Raw genomic sequence first — 23,243 nt, 5'->3', positions numbered from 1 at the left:
GTGTAGTGATTCTTCATTGATCTGGTTTTAAAACTTGGGTTTTTACCAGTTGGTCTTTTGCTTCCTACTTCCCATAAGTGGTTGTGTCTCGTTCCCCAGTTCTGAGTTCATGCTTTCATCCTGTCCAGACCTAACCCTGTCTTGTTTAAGAGGCAATACTTACCCTATACTCAGGAAAGGGGCCATGGAATCAGAAGTTGTCAATTACTTGTGAACTATCCATAGCAAGTAGTACTCAGGGATTTCACCGTCACTATTCTCTTTTTTATCTATTTTTTTTTCCCATTTTACTTTGTATTATTATCGTGGAGAAACATGGCAGCATGTTGGCAGGCATGGTGCTGGAGAAGGAGCTGAGAGTTCTACACCTTGATCAAGGCAGTGAACTGACTTGAGCTTTTAAACCTCAAAGCTCGCACCCACAGTGACACACACCTCATAATAGTGCCGCTCCCTGTAGGCCAAGCATTCAAACACATCAGTCTACGGGGGGGGGGGGGGGGGAATCCCTATTCAAACCACCACACCATCCTTGGGAATTTTATTTTGCACAGTTTCTAGGGAACACAAAAGTAGACTGCAAGGGACTCATAGTGCCATCTCTCAGTCAAAACTGTTACTGCTGGGAAAGGCAGCTCTCTTTCAGGCCCTGTCCTCCCCAGTGTGATACAACTCCTTCTCCACTTCTGGCCCCTCCTCTGCCTGAAGTGAACTAGTTCCCACCAAGGAGAGCCCATCTCACATGTGCATGTATCCCTGTCCCATCTGTGATCAAGTGCCCATTTTGTAACACTTGTTGCTTGTCTGCAGTCTGATTTAAAGCAAGGAAAGAGTAAAAACAGTAGTAGCTTTTGGGAAAAGGGGCAGGATGAGCTGGCTTGGGACCAGGAGTGCTGAGTAGTGCGGTAAGAATAAAAGCAATCCATGGCTGCAATGACTGGTGTCTTGGGGGTTTTCAGAAAAGGAAGGATGCTAGTTTGTCTGACCATAATATTTCTAGGAAAATGAGAAAAAGTTGGTGCACTGGTACATACTTGTAGTCTTTTATTTAAGCTGCTGAAGTGGAAAGATTACTTGAGCCTATAAGTTTGCAACCAGTCTGAATAATATAGCAAGGCCCCAACTCCCGCAAAAACAAAGGAGGAAGAGGATAGACAAATCAGAGAAAGAGAAGGAAAGAAAATTAGACCTATATGAAAAAACTGGAAGTTCTTTGATTGGAGATAAACTTTGTATATTACAGCTCTTTGCCAGTGCTATTGATACTAATATAAAATAGATCACTGGAACAAAATCATACATGTAAATTATAAATGTAATGTGTATATATGTATAATTTTAATTTGTATGTATTTGAATTAAATTTATATGCATGGTAGCTTACACCTATAATCCCAACATTCAGGAGGCAGAATGATTCCAGCCTAGTCTACATATTAAGTTCAAGACTAGCCAGGGCTACAAATTAAGTCCCTGTCCTAAAACCAAATTTAAAAATTTCCCAGTTCTAAAAATGATTATTTCTAGTTGAGTGTTAAAAAGAATTCTTGAAGATGGAGAATAATAAAAAGATACTGGCTGCATGTGCAGGGAAGTCAAACTTGAGACGGGTCTATTTTTAAAATTTTCAGTCTTGTGGTGAGCAAGCAATTTAAATGCCTCATTTTATGGAAATGGAGGCACTGAATAAAATCTAGAAGTCTATTAAAATATGTTCGGGAATCTTTCAAGAGTATATTTATTGCCGGGCGGTGGTGGCGCACGCCTTTAATCCCAGCACTCGGGAGGCAGAGACAGGCGGATCTCTGTGAGTTCGAGACCAGCCTGGTCTACAAGAGCTAGTTCCAGGACAGGCTCCAAAACCACAGAGAAACCCTGTCTCAAAAAAATCAAAAAAAAAAAAAAAAAAAGAGTATATTTATTAAATGAGGAGAAATCTAATCCCTTCAGTGTATTTACACTCTATTACAAATGAACCCTTCATACCTGTCCAGTTCTGTGCTGTGGCGCTGTGCAGTCGCTTCTCAGGCATCAGGGTGGCTTTCATGACTTTCTGACGTTGAGGCTCACTTCTTCTTGTTTTATGCAGCTGCTTCTTTCTCAGTAAAATAGAGGAGAGACTGACTGCTTCTTCGGGTGATCTCAGTATGAGCGTGGATGAGGATGAAGATTCCGTTGACAGGGGAGAAGTCGATGAGCTGCAGGAAGATGCTCGCTCCATGCTGCGGAGCTGCAGGTTCACCATGAGAATGAAGATGGTGGACAGTGCATGGAAGCAGGTGCATTCCCTGCTGTGCCCTTGGTGACTCCTTGGAGCTTCCTGAGCTCTTTCTTTAAGTTTCCTCTAAAATGTGAACCTTCAGAATAATCACTTGATCTCCTTATTCCCTTTATAAGGAAGTACTTTTGGAAAATAGGATGTAGCTCAGTGGTAGAACTCTTACCTAGCAAGGCCCTGGGTTTCATATGCAACACTTGAAGAACAACGTTTGAAGAAACACTGTTCACAAAGCTCAAGAGTTTATCACAAACTACTTATTATTTGAAAATATTTTCTATTACTTAAAAAGCAATTAATTAGTGCCAGATTTATATCATTTAGAAAAATGAGTCCTTGATGCTTATAATTTTTTTAGACTTAGTTCCCAGACGTCTTGCATTTAATAATAAGATTTTAAGTCTGTCTTGCTTGAAAATTATATATCTGTTAAAATATGAATTATATTTTAATATATTAAGCTTGTTATTTTGATGACCATTTCTTGATTGCTATTATAAACCTTCTTCATAGCCCTTAGTCTAGTAGAAATAATGAGCCATTTTGTTTTCTCAGTTTAAATGCTCATTTAGATAATCTTTGCTTTGGGGTTTCTTAGGAGCAGCTTCAGAGGATAAAAGAAATTTATCAGTTTCAGTAATTAAGAAACCATCTAAAAGACTGGCATTAGACATATCTCAGGACTTTCTGCAGTGGTCTGCTTCTCTCCGCCAGCTCTCTCCCGCACACTGCTTTTGTGTTGCATGCACATAGTAACCCTGGCAGTCCCAGGCTTGCCCTGGTAGTTGGAAATGACTGCAGACATGACACTGTACTCCTTCCACAACAAATATTCTTGGACTGAAAGCAGTTTCTCTTTGACCATCCTCTACAGGGTACAAAAACCAAACACCTTTCCAAAAAGAAAAAAACAAACAAAACAACAACAAAAAGCAGCTTCATTGCAGTCTTCCAGGGCTTCACTTGGCTGGCTGCTGCAGGGAGGCACATCCAAACTTGTGACTACGTTGCTATGGGGAAGGCCAGAGGCCTAGTCCTGAAGGGACCATAGTAGACTCTTCCTACTGCTGCTCAACTTGACAGGAAAGAGGAAGCAGAGAATGTGTGCATGACTGAGATCTTGTGAGGAATATGAAATTTCCTGAAACTCTGTGTGACACCAGCTTTGCTTTAGCATTTATAGACAGTATATTTGCATGGAAATGCTAGCCAGCAATGCCAGGAACATTAGGGATAGAGAGAAAAATAATGCAGATCTAAGGATCACAGAAAACCTTCATTGTTTTATTTACCGATTATTTTGAAAGCACTTTAGAAGCAGAGAATGTACAATTTGAGTTTTGATTCTTCACTGTGTACTAGAAAGTGTTTTGTGGAGCTAGCAGATGAACGATTATGGTATTAGTAATAAGAACTGAAGGACATGCTGGATGATGGTGGCAAGCACCCTTAATCCCAGCACGCCAAAGCAGAAGCAGGCAGATCTCTTAAGTTTGAGTCCATCCTGGTCTACAGAAGGCTACACAGAGGAACCCTGTCTCGAAAACAAAAACAAAACAAAACAAAGAAAAAGAACTAAAGTACCATGACACCGGAGGGGCATTCATTCTTATGGGAACAGAGAAAACTTTATAGAGATTATGTTCACTTTGGAACTACAGGCAGCAGTCACAACAGGATTTACTTGAATTTGAGAATTTCGATGGGATAAGAGTTATACTGGGCAAAAGGTGAGTTCCTGTGCCTCACTTGTAAGGGGAAAGATGGTCTCTTGTCCTTTGAGGAATGATGTCCCTAGTGCCAGGAAACAAGACAGAAAGATAACATGTATGGTCCAGGAATAACCGCACTCTTGATCTCCTGCATGGAAAAAGGTTGGATTTTTGCATACCCCATAAGAAGCCCCCAAACCAGGTTTCACAATAGGATGCAGTTGTAATGAGGACAAACCTTTGGAGAAGGGCACAGGATTAGCAGTCTGTTGTGCTGTGCTGTCTGGGATGCTGGTAGCCAGGCCTAACTTAGCAGGGTGGAGGGAAGACAGGAAAAACAGGTCCTTGGGCAGGACACTATTGCCTGGGTATCTTATAGGAAGGTACCTCTGAGTCTTGTTCCGAAGACAAGTGGGTGAGAATGCAGAGAGCAGTTTGTGAGGAGCAGCCTGCAAGAGCACAATGAGGAATGCGGCACTGAATGGTCAGGAGAGGGACTGCTGAAGTGAGCTCCCTTGTGGAAGTTCACAGTGCAGCTTCAGAGCATGCATGCATCCACTGAGAGTGGGCAGGGGCTCTCCAGAAGGAGCTAAGGAAAGTCAGGAAGCCGTGAGAGAACACATGCGGAGGACACTGGAGAGGGCTTAGAGTCCTGATGGAAACCACGGTCATACAGAGTGCCGAGCTGTCTCCAAAGAAGCCCATGGCTCTGAGCCCCAGTTCAGGAAGAGAGCAGGTACATGCATAAATTAGCCCGGGACTGGTTTCCCAGCCAGTGCAGCATAAAGGCTGATGAGCTGAGTGCATTGTGAGAATGTTTGTTCGACATGGAAAGAACAAAAGCAAGCATGCAGAGATGTAGTGGGGAAAGGTGAGCAAGTGGCTTGAATTTAAGAACTTGATGACGAGGGCTCCGGAATAAACTAGGGTAACTGTCCCTGAAATTGTGAAGGGAAAGACAGCCACTGTCCCCTAGCTCCATTCTAACAAACAGGCAGGTGAAGAAGAGTGGCCTCCCAGGCAAGGAGCACACAAGTAGGGGATACTTGCAGAAGGGACATTTGAATTACAGAGTCTGCTCTGAACAGAGAGGCTAGAGTTTAGGGTAAAGCATGACCACCTGGGTGTGCACAGAGGCTGGAACTTTTACCCAGAAGTGTTTGGAAATCATAAATGCTAATTACAGTGGAAAGGTGTGGACAAAGGAGGGAAAGGCAAAAAGATATTCAGCTAAATAAAGAGATAAATACTGCTTTGTCAAATTTTAAAACTTTGTTCCTCAAAATATATGCTTAACAAAGTAGAGAGATAATACACGTAACATAGGATATTTACAAACTATATCTCAGAAGGGAACAGAACAGTATTCTCCATATATTAAGAATGTTTCTGCCGGGCGATGGTGGCGCACGCCTTTAATCCCAGCACTCGGGAGGCAGAGGCAGGCGGATCTCTGTGAGTTCGAGGCCAGCCTGGTCTACAAAATCTAGTGCCAGGACAGGCTCCAAAGCTACAGAGAAACACTGTCTCAAAAAAAAGAAAAGAAAAAGAATGTTTCTTAGACAGGGATTGTGGCTGACACCTGTAATCCCATCAGTGGAGGCTGAGGAAGGAGGGTCCAGCAGATCAATACAGAAAGCTGTCTGCCTCAAAACAAACTGAGCATGAAATTCAAATAGCATGTGTCGTAGAATCAAAGAGTTCCACAGTAGCCTGGAATGGTGCCATCCTTGAAATCCTAGGTTCTGGCATGTATGAATTTCCTAAACTGCATAAAGTTTGCATGGTGTGATCCCAATACTCTGATGGAGGCAGGATCAAAAGTTCAGTGTTATCTTCAACTACGTAGTGACTTCCAAACCAGTAGGGATTACATGAGTCCCTGTCTGAATAACAGAGGTAGAGTAGTTTGTAACTGAACAGGGTTGAGAGGGAGACTATTTTAGTTAAAATAGAAATATGTTATTTCCTCTCTTCCCTTCTATCCCTCCAGCCCCTCCCGGGAACTCTTCTCCAAAAACATTAGTTGCCTACAGTTCTTTGTCTAGGGGAGATCCTCATGAAATTAGCCTCCTTCCATGTTAGTAAGTCTGTTGATACTCCATTGTTCCAGTCATGTTTATGCAGTGATTTTTAGAAGAGACTGTTTCACAGCAGACTTCTTGGTAGTCTGGCTCTAGAATCTGTATGTCGCTTCTTTCGGAAATGCCCTGAACTGTGTAGTATTTATATATATCCATTGGTGCTGGGCTCCCCACCTTCCATTGAATTATGTCCAATTGTGGATTTCTGTGATGGTCTCATTTTCTGTAAAGTGAAGCTTCCTTGATGAGGGTTAGCTATACAAATTTGTGTGTATAATGGTAAGATTTTGAATGTGGTAAGTAATTATGCTAGTCCAGCAGAGTGACAGTAGATTCTTTTATGAGCTAGATGACCTCATTAGCCACGGGAAGTTGTTTAGGTTTCCAGGACTAGGAATGTTTTCCTTCCTACTGAGTGGGCCTTAAGTCCTATTAAATAGTTGTTGACTGACACCACCATGTGGTACCACTTACTGCACCTTTACAGATACCTTGTCATGCTGATCACTGTGGCTCTTAGGTGTCAGCTAGACGTATCAAGAGTCTATATTGTTTTGTCAGTCACTTGGACTACCCTGATCTGCCAGTCAAAAGGGGATTTCTTCTTCCTGGTACTGACAAAGAACAAAAAACCACCCAGATCCTTTTTTTTAATTATTCCTTTTGGGGATTATGATATAATTACATTATTTCTCTCTCCTTCCGCCAGACTCTCCCATACACCCCATTTGGTTCTTTTTCAAATTCATGGTTTTTTAAATTAATTGTTACTTACCTACATGGATGCATGTATCTGTTTGTGTCTATTCCTAAATGCATAAGTACACCTTGTTCAATCCGTATGATACTTATATATATGTTGTCAGGGCTGAGCATTTGGTGTTACTGTTATGCTCTTCCCTGGAGTAGACTGTTTCTCATGCCCTCAGCATTCCTTAGTTGCCTGTAGTTCTTTGAATAGGGTTGAAACCTCCTGGGCCTTCCCAGTCCATCTTATTATATCTGTTGTTGTTGTTCAGATCATGTTTAGGCATTCATGTTGACATACTTTATAGATGTAGCGTCCACATTCCTAGGAGATATGATCTCACAGCAAACTCTGTTTTTCTGGCTCTTCTTTCTGCCTCCTCTTTCACAGTGATCCTCTGAACCTTAGGTACAGGTATGTTATTGTAGATGTAGCCATTGGATTTGGCTTTACAACTCTGCATTTTGATTGGTTGTAGTTTTCTGTAATGGTCTCCCCCAGTTTTAAAATGGGCATAGGATTTGGTAGACATTTCTCCAAACCAGACATGCTAGCACATATAATCCCAGCACTAGTGAGATGAATACAGGAAAATAAAAATTTTGAGGCCGGCCTGGACTATATGAGACACTACTTCAGAAGCACAAAGGAAAAAGGAATTGAACTGGAGAGCTGGCTCAGCGTATTCAGTGCTGGGATTCTTTCCTAGCATTTCCCAATGCCCACACCATGCAGCTCAGTACTTCCTATGACTCCAGCTCCAGCGTATCCAGTGTTCTTTCCTAGGTCCATGGGGACATGCATATGCGTATAGAAAGACACATGACTAAAACTAAAATACTTCTTTAGATAGTTGAGGCATTTCTTCAAAGAAGATATGTAATGGACAATAAACGCATAAAAACTTCTCAATGTCATTAGTCACCAGAGCAGTGAGGTACCACTCCACACCAGTGACTGAAGAATCATTGCTGGGAGCGTGGGTGGGGATACAGAAAAATGTACATTGTTGGTGGGAATATACACTGAAAAATAGAGCAGTTTAGCGATTTCAGAATTGTCATATGCTCTACAAATTCCATTCCTAGACATACCCAAGAGAAGGGAGACATAAAAGTCCACACAAAAATGTGTAAAGGGTTTTTCACAGCATTCAAGTTATCTGGAAAGATAGGAACAATGCAAACAGTCATCAGTAAATGCCCGCGTAAGAGAATACTGTGTCTGAACTGCGATCATTAATTGGCCATAAAGAATGAAGTGCTGACACACTACAACATGGATGAGTCTGGAAATGTAGTAAATAAAGAAGCCCTACAAAATCATGCATTATTTTCTAATAGCATTGTTTTGAAATATCTAGGACAGGACTTAGGTAGAAAATGTGTTTTGGCTGCCCCAGCTAGAGAGACTGAGCATGACTACCACGGAACTAAGAGTTTCTCTTTAGGCTGGTAAAAACGGTTGGAATTTAGATGTTTGGTATAAATACTGTAAATATTTCTAAGTATGCTCAAAGGAAATGCCGAAGCATTCTTTAGATGTAAGTGTACGCATTATTCAGAAAGTACTTGCTGTATAAGCGTAGGGTTAATGTCCCAGAGCCCATGTAAAGAGATGCATACTAAATCTCAGTGCCGGGAGGTAGAGATGAGCGGATCTCTGGGCTTCACTGGCCAGCCAGCCTGGCCTACTCTAAGCTCCAGGCCAGTAAGAGACTGGACACCTGAAAAATGATCCGCAAGGTTGACCTGAAACCTCTGTGCACATATGCACCCACATACACACAGAAGTGTGTGTGTGTGTGTGTGTGTGTGTGTGTGTGTGTGTGTGTGTGTGTAAATGAGACTGCTCTGGGGCATATTGTGTTCTGTAGAAAGGGGAACAGGCCAACTGAAAAGGTTTTAAAGTAATTTTCTGTACTGGTCAGATGTAGACAGTATTTACCTTTTCACACCTGATAGATACATCTCCTAGAACAGAAAGGGAAAGAGATGGCAGCAAAGATCTAAAGAGACTAATTTTTCTCAGACACAGGTCATATCTCTCCCACAGAGCTACCAGAGCAAAAGCTTGAGCCCCTTTGGCTGAATAATGAGAATCCCAAAACCTTTTCTTCCTTTTTGTTCTATTCATGCAGAATAATTTCTCACTTGCCATGAAACTCCTGAAAGAGCTGCATAAAGATTCAAAAACAAGAGAGACTTGGCGAGTGCGGTGGACACATAGTTACTGCCGGATGAGCCACGGCCGGAGCCGCACCCAGAGCTGCCGGGAACAAGTTCTCACCGTGCTCAAAACCATCACACTGTTGGGTAATTAGGCTGCCACTGGCTGCGTAGATGTGAGACTGCTTTGTTGTGTGGTCTTCCAAAGCTGCTCTGTGCTGCTTCATCTGAGGGTTTCAATCTGCCTGTGATTATTCTAGATCACAGTAAAGAGTGCCACAGGTGATGTCATGGCCTTAGGAGGAGAGCAGATCCATGCGCTAATGCGGTACAACATCCAGAGTTATGTTTACTTTAAAATGGAGTTCTAATTTAAAAAGGAATGTTTACCTTTAGAACGGAAATTAAAATGTTTTCCCTTCAATACTTAATTTCCTTAGTTTTGAGAGGAGAAAAGCTTCCTTGGGCATGTGTTGGACCCTGATGCTCCTGCCGTTCTCCTCAGGGTATGCGGTGGGACTCTGCGCAGGGAAACACACTGGCACAGACTCTGAAAATACCAAGCGAAGGACTATTTTCTCCATATGTCCTAGGACAGAAAACAGTCCTAGCACACATGTGGTAGCACACACCTGTAATTCCAGCACAGAGGAGGCCAAGGCAGAATAATTACCACAACTTTAAGACCAGCCAATAGGAAGATTGCCTCAAAACAAAACAAAACAAAACAAAAGAAACAAAAACAGGGAGAAATGAGGGAAGGTAGGTAAACAATGATCCTAGGGTCTCTTGAATCACTGTGCTGATATCTGACTATGAGTATAGTTGTTGGCATGTTTGAGGTTCTAGGTTTACTTCTCCGTGGGCACGCTGCTGGGTGCGCAGCCCTGAGTTCCTTGCCCAGCATTATGCTTTTGTTTCATAAACTGTACACCATACTGTCCGTCTAAAAATATGTCCTGGGATATTAATGTATATAAACATATTAATAAGAGCTATCTTCTGTTCTTTGCAACCAACAAAACTAGGAATTTGATAAAACATGGCTAATAGAATAAAAAGGTTATTCCTACTTTTAAAATGTAATTCTGTGGATTTCAGTGTTTCCTTTTAACAGAAAACATTTTATATTAGCAAGTTTAAGAAATTTTTTCACGGGGGCTGGAGAGATGGCTCAGAGGTTAAGAGCATTGCCTGCCCTTCCAAAGGTCCTGAGTTCAATTCCCAGCAACCACATGGTGGCTCACAATCATCTGTAATGAGGTCTGGTGCCCTCTTCTGGCCTGCAAAGATACACACAGACAGAATATTGTATACATAATAAATAAATAAATATTTAAAAAAAAAAAAAAGAAATTTTTTCACATGGGCATGGGCAGAGGAATGATGCCCCCACCATCACCACCCACCCATCAGTGCCTGAGACAGGTGCAGGAACTGCCCTGGGGTCAGAAGAGCAGGAGGGCTATCCCTGCCCCTCACCAGCTGCAGTGACCCCTATATCTCCAGTGGACAACATAATAGAGCTGGCTCCGATGGTGTAGGTGTGAGAGAGCCAACCGTGAGGGCATGAAGGCAGGAGAACTGGCCTCACCCTCGCTCCTTGCTGGGAGATGAACTAGCCAGGGCATTGCTGGAGAGCTCACCTAGTGGTGAGGACAGGGGAGAACTGGCAGGCAGACCAACCCTGCAGCTGCCCAGGCCCAGACCCGAGGTTATGACTTGGCCCGCCCCAACATCCACCCCATCTGTGATCTGCTAGAGCACTTAAGGAACCTGATCCCCAAACCCAAAGCCGCAGGATCTCCACAACACAGAAAACAACAGGGTATCCGAGAGGAGTCCCAGTGAGGGCCCAGCATCGATAGTGTAGCAGAGACCAGAGGCCTCCGAACAGACCAGTGACTCTGCAGTGAACACTTGCAAGAAAAGATATATGGATAAAGGGATTTACTGTGTGTCCTTCTGTGTCACACTACAGCTTTCATGATGAGATTTTAAATCTTTTTTTCCTTCTTTTTCGCTTAAATTTTTATTTTGGATGGGGCCGCAGGGGCAGAGGGCAGATGCAAAGGGATGGAGAAATGAATGGATCCAGATACATGATGTAAAAGACACCTAAAATAAATAAAAAGAAAGTTTTAAAAAAAAAGAAAAAAAACTTATTTCATCAGAAAATGAAGCCAGTCTCTTGTGCCTTGTTTCAGTTAATATCTTAATAGGAAAAAAAAAACTTACTTTGAATTTCTTCTTTTAAAAAAAATCACATTTTCTCTTTTCTTTTTCTTTCTTTTTTTTAATCCAAAAGATGAGACTAATATGTCAAGCTACTTAAACAAAAATAGTCGGGTCTCTTGTGATCAGAACATTCTCTTGGGGACAACTTTCAAGATCATGGCTGATGCTATCAACAAGGAGCCAGCCTGCCTGTTGGACCTGGAGGAAAGCAAGTCCAAATCAGTCTTGGCACTTTCTGGGTCTAATGGAGAAAGCACAGAGAAGGTAAGAAAAGTGGAGGAGGGCAGTCCTTCTTGTGCTGCATGACTTTTATGTGCTACCCTCAGGACAAAGTAAATCAGCAGTGAGAGAGTGTTCTTTTATGGACAAAGCCAGGTGTAGTGGGTAACAGTTGCAAGCCTAGCATTGGGGAGACAGCACCATGCACAGCCTGAGATACAGAGCTAGACCTGGTCTTAAAAACACAGTTAAAGGGGCTGGAGAGATGGCTCAGAGGTTAAGAGCACTGCCTGCTCTTCCAGAGGTCCTGAGTTCAATTCCCAGCAACCACATGGTGGCTCACAACCATCTGTAATGAGATCTGATGCCCTCTTCTGGCATGCAAGCATACATAGAAGGAACGTTGTATACATAATAAATAAATAAATATTTAAAAAAAAAACCACAGTTAAAATAAAATGATGAATTAACATGAAATGATTAACACCTGTCATTTTAAGTTCCTCACATTATCCATGTTATTTGACATAATCCTATTGTTTGGTATTTGAATTATATCTTCTGTTTATGATTTTGTTTTTTCTTGAGCCAGTGTCAGATGTATCCCAGCCCGGGTCAGATGTATCCCAGGCATGCCTTATACTTGCTTTGTAGCCAAGAATAGATTTGAATTTTCTCTACTTCCCATGTGCTAGGACTATAGGTGTGTGAAATCACACCCAGTTGATATGGTACTGTGGACTGAACCCATGACTTCATGAAAACTAAGCAAGCACTCTGCCAACTGAGTTACATCCCAGCCCCCTAATAGTACAGGGGATGTATTGAGTTTTTGGTTTTTGGCTTTGTTTTTTAGTTTTTTGAGACAGCATTTCTCAGCTATTGAACCAGTCCTAGAACTCACTCTGTAGACCAAGCTGTCCTCAGACTCCCAGAGATCTGCCTTCCTCTGCCTCCCAAGTGCTAGGATTAAAGGCGTGCGCCACCACTGCCCAGCTTTTGTTACTGTTTTGTTTTGTTTTGTTTTTCTCCTGCTGTATAAGCCTGGCTGTACTGGAACTGATTATGTAGATTAGGTTGGCTTGCAATTTAGAGCAATCCATCTATCTTTACATCCTGAATACTGGGATTACATGCCCAACTTGGTAATACAAGTCTTTAAAGCAAGCTTTTGTTGGAGTGGTGAGGAGCTCTTCCATGAGTTTGTATGTAAAATTTCGTCATTAATTTCCATTGGGATGGTTTCTCTACAAGCTTTTAGGGTAAAACAGCTTTTTCTGCTTTTGTAGTTAGTGCCGCTTTGTTAGTTTGTGGGCAGTGGTGGGGTGGTTGTTTCTTTTTGACTTTCAGATAATTTTGTATTTTTATAATTAGCTTCTTCTTCGTCTTCTGTCTTTCTCAGTGTAGTCAAGTGGTCCTGTCTTCTCCTATCTCAGTGTCACTGATATCTTTGCAGGACCTGAACATACAGCCCCAACTTTCATCAAATTTTTGAATCCCAGTGTGGTTCACAGTCCCTTAGACTGACCCGGCTCTGTATGTCTCATTGACTGACTGGCATGTTCTCTGTAGTTTATCTGGTTCTTGTGTGCTCCAGATTTTGCTGGGATTGCCTTCTGGGGTATATGTGCATGCACACACAAAACACACATACACATAAACACATCCCACAATTAACCTAACTTTAAGTATATTTTGCTTGTTTTATTAAAAAGGGGTCTCACTATTGACTAGGTGACATCAAACTCTTGGGCCCCAGGGACCTTTATGCTTCAGTTGGGACTGCGCACACCACACCTAACGTCTCAGTGTTATTTCAAAGCTATTGATCTAATAATGCATTTTCCGAATTCCAGGTAATCTCAGGTCTGTATCAAAGAGCATTCCATCACTTCTCCAAGGCCGTGCAGTCAGCTGAAGAAGAGAACCAGCTTTCCTGCTGGGGTCATGAGGCTGCAGCTGAGCAGGCCCATGCTTATATGACATTGGTAGGTTTCTGTGACCAACAGCTCCGAAAGGTAGAAGAGAGTGCATCCAGTGCATCACAGAAGAGAAGTAAGGGTTAGTATTCTGTATGTAAGCTTGAAAATGTATAGATGCCTTTGTGCACACGCTTGTGTGTGCGTGCATGTGTGTGCGTGCATGTGTGTGTGTTTCAAATAGCAAATATTTTGCTTTGTTTCATCTTTAGAGATGATAGTATCTCCAAGCAACATAATTGCATTCAATAAATTCTGCTTATTTATTGGCAATTTTGGGGTTTAGACCAGCTTTGATAATGCTGGGCAAGAACTCCACCCCTGAGCTAAGACTCCATCCCTTAACTTTTAGAGATAATGTCTTACTGTGTAGCACAGGCCAGCCTTGAACTTGCCACTCTGTTCTGCCTGCCAGTGCTGGCACTGCACATATGAGCCATTGCACCCGACTCATTTGCTTCATGTCATTTTACTTGCCATTTGTTATTGGCTCATGTGGTTTGCCTCTTGCTCTGCGAATAAAATCAAAAGCATCATCCCGCATGTGCTCTCAGTCCAGGATAGAAACTGTTTCCTGAAGGATTTGACAGACGTGACTTTTCTTAACTGAAACAAAAGCACTGGACAGGGAGCAATGATAGACTGAAAAAAAAAGAAGCCAGAAATGGGAAATTAATTATTATTCGTCACATTTATGGTTTGTGTGCTAATCATCACTTTCCCTTTTGCTCTCTTTGGTGCTGTAGAATTGGAAGCATATCCAGCACTTGTGGTGGAGAAACTGTTAAGAGCATTAAAGTTAAACTCTCCTGAAGCCAGGCTGAAGTTTCCTAGATTACTTCAGATCATAGAAGAGTATCCAGAGGAGACCTTAGACTTAATGACAAAAGAGGTTGGTACCCTTGAGAGTGGAAGAGAGCTTTCAGGAATTAAAGACACACGTTTATTTATATCCAGACTCAGTGTGTGTAATACACATGTTCTGGCCTTTTTTTTTTTTTTAACCTTTGTGTGTATACACATGCTACATTGTGCTTGTGGAGGTCAGAGAACAACCTTGGGTATCATTCCTCACCTTCTGCCCTGTTTGTGATTTGATGTGATCCTCCTGTTTCCCCCTGCGTCTGAGGGCTCCAGATGAATGCTACAACACATCTGACTTCACATGGGCTCTGAGGATTCGGACTCAGGCCCTTCTCTTGCTAGTACAGCAAAGCTTTGCCCATCTGCACAGCGCCATATTACAGGTTTTCCAACCGACACTGAGTTCTGCTATATGCTAAGTATTTAGTGGATTAAAAGTATGAGTGTTCACATTTACCTACTTTCCTTTGTGGGTGTCGTAAGAACTATATCTGAACAAGGACCATATCAATCAAGGAGGAATATTTCTGAACAGATTGGGACTTTGTATGGAATTTTGCACCCCACACAGATGAAGCTGCAGTCTGTAACATCTGTTGGTATCTTAGCCTAGGGAGAAGACTCAGTGGGAATTGAGAGGTCCATGTATGCACATGTAACAGCCTGCAGCCTCAATACTTGTATTCCATGGCTCACTTGGGGATACACATGCTGGCCATGCCCCTGTTCTGTGGGCCCAATCTGTATAAGCAGATTCCATCTATAAAAGAATAGGGCCATGGGGGCTGGAGAGATGGCTCAGAGGTTGAGAGCGCTGGCTGCTCTTCCAGAGGTCCTGAGTTCAATTCCCAATAAACACATGGTGGCTCATAACCATCTGTACTGAGATCTGGCGCACTCCTCTGGCGTGCGGGCATACATGGAGGCAGAATGTTGTATACATAATAAATAAATAAATCTTAAAAAAAAAAGAATAGGCCATCTGAAAGGTTCCTTCATAATTTTACAGATTTATAACTAGAAAATAGACACAAATTTTGACTTGAAAATAAGAGTTCAGAAAGGACTAACTGGTACCTACTACTTTATGTAGCAAGATCTTGTCTTTTTGTGTGGGTGCATGAGTGCCCAGGCTAAAGGTTCATTTCTGTGTCTTCCTCAACTTCTCTCCACGTTATCTTTTGAGACAGTCTCTTCCTGTACCTGGAACTTGCCAGTTAGGCTAGGCTGGCTAGCCAGCAAGTCCCTGGACCTTTCCTCCTGTCTTTTCCTCCCCAGCACCGGATTACAGGTCCATGCTACTGCACCTCATTTCTCTATAGGTACTGGGAACTGAACCCAGCTGTAGTTGACCAACTGAGCCATCTCCCCAGCTCTGTATAGCAAAATCTTAGTGTTCGTCTGTAAGCCCTGAGGGTTGCCGTGTTGTCAGGACTCTTTCTTCCTCCCTCCCTTCCTCCCCCTCTCTCTTTCTCTTCTTTCTTTCTTTCTTTCTTTCTTTCTTTCTTTCTTTCTTTCTTTCTTTCTTTCTTTCTCTTCTTTCTTTCTTTCTTTCTTTCTTTCTCTTTCTTTTATATGTATAGTGTTCTACCTGCATGTATGCCTGCACACCAGAAGAAGGCAACAGATCTCATTATAGATGGTTGTGAGTCACCATGTGGTTGCTGAGAATTGAACTCTGGACAGTGCTCTTAACTTCTGAACCTTCTCTCCAGCCCTCTGTCATGACTTTACCCCATGAAGACCTGCCATACTGTCAAGAGTCTTATGAAGGCCTACCGTATTGTCAGGACTCATCCCCATGAGGGCCTACCATATTGTCAGGACTCATCCCCATGAGGGCCTACCATATTGTCAGGACTCATCCCCATGAGGGCCTAACTATTCATGATAATACAGTAAGTAAACTGGAATGTATAGCTGTTACAAGAATGAGGTAAATTGGTCTTTGTTACTTTTATATTGCTGTGATAAGACATCATGTACAAGACAACTTACAGAAGACAGTGGTTTTGGAGGGCACCCAGTTCCAGAGGATTAGAGTCGGGAGCCTAGCTACAAGCAGGCAGGAATGGCATGATGCTGGAGCAGTAGGTAGAGCTCACATCTTAAGACACAACCATCATGGAGACTGGGCCCACTGCGAATGGTGGGAGTCTTGAAATCTCAAAGCCCACCCCCAGCCCATCTCCTCCAACAAGGCCATACCTCCAAATCCTTCCCCAACAGTTCTACTAACTGGCGACTACACATTCAAATATATGAGCTTATAGGGACTATTTTTATTCAAACCAGTACAGCAAGTATTCTTTAAGCAAAGAATATGTATGTACATGTACAAAAATTGCTTGGAAGAATCCTAAGGTTCCTTAGCAAAAGAGAGCTAAGAGAGAGACTTCCATATAAGACATTTCATATTAAACCTCTTTTGCCTTTATAGCCTTTATGGTAAATAGTGTCAAGTGGTTTGTTCATTTTCAAACTGTAGTTTTCTGAATTTTAGATTTCATCCATTCCTTGCTGGCAGTTCATTGGTTGGATCAGCCACATGATGGCCTTACTGGATAAAGAGGAAGCCATTGCAGTGCAGCCTACTGTGGAAGAGATTGCTGATAACTACCCACAGGCCATCATCTACCCTTTTATAATCAGCAGTGAAAGCTACTCCTTTAAACAGACTTCTTCTGGTCATAAGAATAAGGCATTTGTTGAAAGGTAATGCTTTGGTGTTGGGCTGATGAGATGGAAAAAAAATTTTGTGTGGTAAAAGCAAAAACATACAAATACATTTGAGCTTTTCATGAAGCATAGAAATTCTTAGACTTCTCTTGAGTTTATCTTTTCTCTGTATACTTGTTACAGAATTTCTCTACTTTTGAAAATATTGTTTGTCTTAGGTGCTTGCCTGCATGCCCGTAGTTAATAATCTTTTGCATAATACAAACTAAATAAGATGCTTTTTGCATCAGTTCTTATCCTAGTTGGTTTGCCTTTGACACAAGCTAGGGTCATCTGGGAAGAGAGAGCCTCAATTGAGAAAATGACCCCACTTGATTAGCCCCATGGGGCATTTTCTTGGTTAATGATTGATAAGAGATGGCCCAGCTCAAGTGGATGGTGTCACTCCTGAGCAGTTGGTCCCGGGTTGTATAAGAAAGCAGGCTGAGCAGGGCGATGGTGGCGCATGCCTTTAATCCCAGCACTCAGGAGTTCAAGGCCAGCCTGGTCTACAAGAGCTAGTTCCAGGGACAGGCTCCAGAGCTACAGAGAAACCCCGTCTCGAAAGAAAGAAGAAAGCAAGCAAGCAGGCTGAGCAAACTGGGCTTAAGGAGCAAGCCAGTAAGCAGCTTGCTTACTCCATGGCCTCTGCTTCAGTTCTTGACTCCAGGTTCCTGCCTTGACGTCAAACCCTGACTTCCCCAGTGATGAACTGTTCCCTGAGAGCTATACACTGAGATATGGAGATAAACCCTCCCATCTCTAAGTTGCTTCTCTTTTTGGTGTTTATCACAGTAGTAGAAACCCCAGCTAAGACTGATGTGAAGCTGCCCTTTAAGATACATTGGAGTGTTGCCATGGTAATGCATACCTGTAGTCACAAGTCTCTAGAAGTTGTGATAGGAGACTGAAGTTTGAGGGCAGCCTGAGCTGTATATAAACAATATACTACAAATAAATAATAAAAAATATAATAGGAATCCAGAGAAACTGGGGAGATGGTTAAGTGGGTAAGAGAGCTTATTCTGCAAGCACGAGAACCTGAGTTCCATCCCCAGCACCCATGGCTGTATGTCCCTGTAGCCTCAGCATTGGGTTGCAAAGATAAGCAGATCCTGAGAGCTTACTGACCAGGCAGCCTAGACAAAACAGTGAGCTTTGGGCTTATTGAGAGACTCTGTCTCAAGGAAATAAAGCAGAAGTGAGACGCCCACTCCTGCTTTGTGCACACACAAGTGCACACTCTCAAATACTCACATATATACATGCATATGTGTGTGTATGTGTGTGTGTGTGTGTGTGTGTGTGTGTGTACGTGCACAAAGAGAGATCCCTCTTCTAAATTGGGCCACAATAGATAGCTTAAAGTGTCATCTTTTTCACTGCTTTGGTTATTTATAAGTTGAGACCAATGACATAATGAACCTTGGTGTGACTTACACAAGAATACCTTGTAAATGCATTGTTTCCTGGGCACATCCTCCATCAGAGTTACTTTGTGCATTGAACATCCTCAAACATCAGAAAACCCAATTCCAAACAACAAACTCTACTGATATCAAAGGCATTCATTGACTTCAGAATTACAGTGAGTGATTCAGTACCCAGATCTCAGATCTCACCCATATGTAGGTTTTTCTACTCTCCCAAAATACAGAGACATCAGTATTAAATATCATAAGTGAACAGAATATTATACTCAATAGCTACAGGATGCACATTCTCAACAACCTATGGTACTTTTTTCAAAATAGACCATATTTTAGGACACTGAGTCTTTATAATATTGAATAAATTAAAATAATCTCTCTGGTGATAATGGAATCAAACTATAAATCTAAGAGAAACATAATTTTTAGTTTAGTAGTTTGTAGTTGTAAACAATATGCAACTCATAGAGTCTAAACAATGCACTATTGAATGATGACTGAGTTATTGAAGAAATCAGGAGAAACGTTTTTATATGCCTAGAATTAAATAAAATGCAAACACACCGGAGCCTATGGAAAACAAAAGATTCCAAGAACAAAGTATAAGATCTTAGAAAAATAAAAACAAGCCAAGTTCAAAGTCAGTATAGTAGTAAATAATAACAGAGCATAAATTGTTGATTTTTTTTTCTTCTTTTGGTTTTTCAAGACAGGGTTTGTATAGCCCTGGCTGTCATGGAATTCGCTCTGTAGACCAGGCTGGTCTTGAACTCACACAAATATACCTGCTTCTGCCTCCTGAGTGTTGGATTAATGAAATAGAAATGTTGTTTTTAGCTTCAACAGTTAGTTGTTGGGATCAGCCTAAGTGTCTGCCAGTGTGAGTGAGTAAATAATGTGTGATATATACTACATAGAGTTTTATTCAGCCACAAAGAAAAACAAAATTGTGTTGTTTGCATGAAAATGAATAGAGTGAGACCTCATCATATATTAAGAGAAATAAGCCAGACTCAACAGTTAGCCTCTCTTGCATGTGTATGCTCATCTGACATGAAAGTAGAAACAAAACTGCCTGGGGAAAGGAAGTATATTCATAGGAGGGGCGAGACAGAGGGTCTAGGAAGCAGAGATGGTCAAAGTCCATGGTGTAGTTGAATAAATTGTCTTTATGAAATCCATAACTATGTGTGAATACAGTCAATAAGACAACTAAAAATAATTATATAAGACAGCTGTTTCTGACATGAGCTGAATTTTTTTATTGCCAAGTAATATGAAAGACATATCAGTTGTCACAGTCTGTGCACATACCACTTACACCACCTTGCCTCATCAGCTACACCATCTGTGAGCAGAGTCGCTAGGACAGTAGGACTATTTTTAAAAGTGAGCACATGAAAAATATTTGTGAGGCAGCACCTGTCATACTTCAAGATGATTTAAAGCAAATTATATTCACCAGTATCTGTTCTTACTACCAATCTATTCCCAACATTCCTAATGCTGCAACCCCTTAATATAGTTCCTTAATATAGTTTTGTGCTGACCCCAACCATAAAATTACTTCCATTGCAACTTCATAATTGTAATTTGCCTACTATTATGAATCATAAAATAAATATCTGATATGCAAGACATCTAATATGCAACCCCTGTGAAAGTATCTTTCAACCACCAGAGGGTCTTGACCCACAGGTTGAGAATCACTGTCAATCTAATATATAATTCTCAAATCGCTACTTCCCTGGACATGTCGTGTGTGTGTGTGTGTGTGTGTGTGTGTGTGTGTGTGTGTGTGTACGACATGAGTTTGTATGTATAATTATATGTAACCATAAATCTATATTTTAAATACATAATAGACCCTGGTTACTACCTAAACCTGGTGGTGGTCTGAAATGGTCTCTGTATGTATCCCTGGCTGTCCTGGAACTCTCTGTGTAGACCAAGGTGGCCTTGAATTCACAGAGATCCACCTGCCTCTACCTCTAAGTGTTAGGATTAAAGACGTGTGCCACAACACTTGGCCTAAACCTGGTAATTTTTTATAGGATAAAAAGTAAACTTGATCAAGGAGGAGAGATTCAAGTTTTTATTAATGCCCTAGATCAGCTCTCCAATCCTGATATGCTCTTTAAGGTAAGAAAACAGCCTTTGACAATAAAAAAATGAATGTGAATAGCATTTGTGGATAGTCTAACTTCTTTCTTGATTCTTTCCTCTCTTTTGGCACAGGACTGGGTTGAGGATATGAAAAATGAACTTGAAAAGAATCCTGTGAATAAAAATAATATTGTAAAACTGTATAAAAGGATGTACACTGCCTTGGGTGACCTTCAGGCTCAAGGCTTGGGGCCATTTAGAAGGAAGTTCATACAGGTATGGCTAAGCGCAGTTGCTTTGATGGTAGCAGCAGCATTCACATTTGATTGGGTCTTTACTGTTGTCTGTTGTTAATGAGCTTGATTTAGATCAATGCCTTCTGCAAGATAGAGTGCTTGAATATGTTTCCATTTAGTGGTGACAGTGGGTCAGTAGGCAAAACTTTGGGGTTCTACTATGTTCCCTTCATGCTCTGATTCTGGTATCTGAAGATTACATGTAGTTCAGTGCTTTTAATTCTAAGATGACTAAAGTATTGGGTCAAGAAAGTATTTCTGTTTTACATGGGGTTATAAGTATTCTGAAGCATGTATTTGGGGAATCAGTTTGGGTGCTCAGAGACACTCTACAGACGCAGTGCCCAGAGTCAGAGGGATTGTGTAAACAACACTGCTTATAAAAGCTGTATTTCAGACAGGTGTGACAGAGGGGGATCTGTTCTAGTTATTCTAGAGTTGGAAAGAGTCCTTAATTGAGGGGTACTCTCTTTTGTTTTATTTTCTTAATTTTTTTTTTTTTTTTTTTTTTTTTTTTGGTTTTTCGAGAGACAGGGTTTCTCTGTGGCTTTGGAGCCTGTCCTGGAACTAGCTCTTGTAGACCAGGCTGGTCTTGAACTCACAGAGATCCGCCTACCTCTTCCTCCCAAGTGCTGGGATTAAAGGCGTACGCCACCACCTCCCAGCTCTTAATTTAAATTTTTTTACATGCAAATTTATTTTGATCATATTTTTCCCTCCCTTAACTTTAACAAGATTCTCCTTACCTTACTACACACTGAACTGTATGTTATTTTTCTCTCTCTCTTTTAAAAACACACACAAAAAATTACAAAACAAAAATCAAAATAAATAAGAAAAAAATACCAAAATAAAACAAAAAGTCTGAAAAGGTACCAGTGAATTCATTTTGTGTTGGTCGTCTCCTGCAGTTGTGCGGCACACTCTAAAGTGTGGTGATACACCCAGTGAGACTGCATACTCTAAAGTGTGGTGATACACCCAGTGAGACTGCATTGAAGAAAACTAAGTTTTACTTTGCAAGCAGGTATCAGTTACAGATAGCTTCTTGGCTAGGAGTGGGACCCTCTCTCCACTTCCCCTTCTCAGTGATGAAGCTCTGACTTGAACCTGTGCAAATCTTATGCATGCTACCACAGTCTGTGAGTGCATGTGTGCATTAGTCCGTTGTGTCTGGAGGCCCTGTTTCCTTAGAGTCATCCACCACCTCTGGCTCTGAAACTCTTTCCCCTTCTCCCACAAGCTTGGGGATGGGAGATTTGTTGAAGACATTTAGGACTGAATACTCCAAAGTCTCTTCTACTCTGCCTATTGTCCAGCTGAAAGGTCTCTGTGATAGTTCCTATCTACTGTGAAAAGAAGCTTCTTTGATTATAGGTTGAGTGAGGTGTGGATCTTTGTGTATTAGGAATATTATTACTATGTTCCTTTAGCAGAATAATAATGGGTTTTCCCCTAGCCAGCAACTGTCTGGTCTCAGGTTTTTGACCATTTTGGTAGTGTCATGTATGGGTTACATTTTATGGGTTGGTCCTTAAATCCAATAAAAAAATCAGTTGGTTCTTCCCATAGCATTTGTACCACTGTTACACAGTATATCTTGCAGGCAGATCACTGTTGTAGGTCACAGGGTTTATAGCTGGGTGATATTAATGGTCACCCTTCCCCTTTGCTAGTGTACAAAGTACTTCCAGTCCATCAACACTAGTCAGTAGGGTAAAGCTTTAGTTAGGCTTTACTAAAGATGGCTTCTCATGTGAGATGGTTTAAGTGAGTGTTGTCTCCAGCAATAGAGCTTCACCATCAGTTTGTGGAGAGTAAAAGCTACCCTGTGATGTTTGGGGGTTTCCAGTGACTTCACGAATGCAGCCCGTTCCTGACACCGAAAGTTTCACTTGGTGGAATAAGATATCTAGTTGGCACTGTCCTTCCTTTTATTTGGTGACTGCATTTAGATTCCTCCCACGTAGGCATACATTTTGGGAAGCTTCTACACTTCTAAAGCTTCCAAAGGCCCCTTAGTGTTAGTTGTTTCTTCCCATGTTTCTCCTTTGCCCTTCTCTCCTGTTCTCCCTATTTAGTCATCTCTCCTAGTTTACCTCGGTCCTTTGTAACACTGTGTTCTCCTTCTCCTTTCTTGGCAAATCCAGTCCCACTCCCCAAGTCGCCGCTTCCTACATAGGTACCTATCCTCTGTAGTTATGGATGGTGGCACACCTATCAAAGGCTTCAAAGCTAACATCTACATTTAAGAGAAAACATGCAATATTTGCCAGTTGGGGTTTGGATTATCTAATTCTGGATGATTTTTTCTATTTAACTGTAAATCTCATAATTTCATGTTTTATAACAGTTGAACAATAATATTTCATTGTGTATAAATGTACCCCATTTTCATTATCT

At 41.5% G+C, this 23,243-nt stretch overlaps 1 protein-coding gene across 2 annotated transcripts in view; it reads left to right on the top strand.

Annotated features, from left to right (window-relative positions):
• Prkdc (protein kinase, DNA-activated, catalytic subunit) overlaps window positions 1–23,243 on the top strand; it is a 159,348-nt gene that overhangs the window by 124,248 nt on the left and 11,857 nt on the right. Inside the window, exons 69-76 of one of the 2 annotated variants that reach the window (XM_057764247.1) lie at window positions 2,090–2,279; window positions 8,963–9,137; window positions 11,299–11,492; window positions 13,304–13,508; window positions 14,173–14,318; window positions 16,794–17,005; window positions 20,493–20,580; window positions 20,677–20,820. In XM_057764247.1, the coding sequence (XP_057620230.1) occupies window positions 2,090–2,279; window positions 8,963–9,137; window positions 11,299–11,492; window positions 13,304–13,508; window positions 14,173–14,318; window positions 16,794–17,005; window positions 20,493–20,580; window positions 20,677–20,820 (1,354 nt within the window). Of the gene's footprint in view, window positions 1–2,089; window positions 2,280–8,962; window positions 9,138–11,298; window positions 11,493–13,303; window positions 13,509–14,172; window positions 14,319–16,793; window positions 17,006–20,492; window positions 20,581–20,676; window positions 20,821–23,243 lie in introns of those variants that run through there. The other variant, XM_057764248.1, reaches the window with a different exon arrangement.

Source organism: Chionomys nivalis, chromosome 3 (assembly GCF_950005125.1).
Source record: "Chionomys nivalis chromosome 3, mChiNiv1.1, whole genome shotgun sequence".
NCBI lineage: Eukaryota > Metazoa > Chordata > Mammalia > Rodentia > Cricetidae > Chionomys > Chionomys nivalis.
The sequence above is the reverse complement of the archived record's forward strand: the minus strand, read 5'-3'. Positions and strand labels throughout refer to the sequence as shown.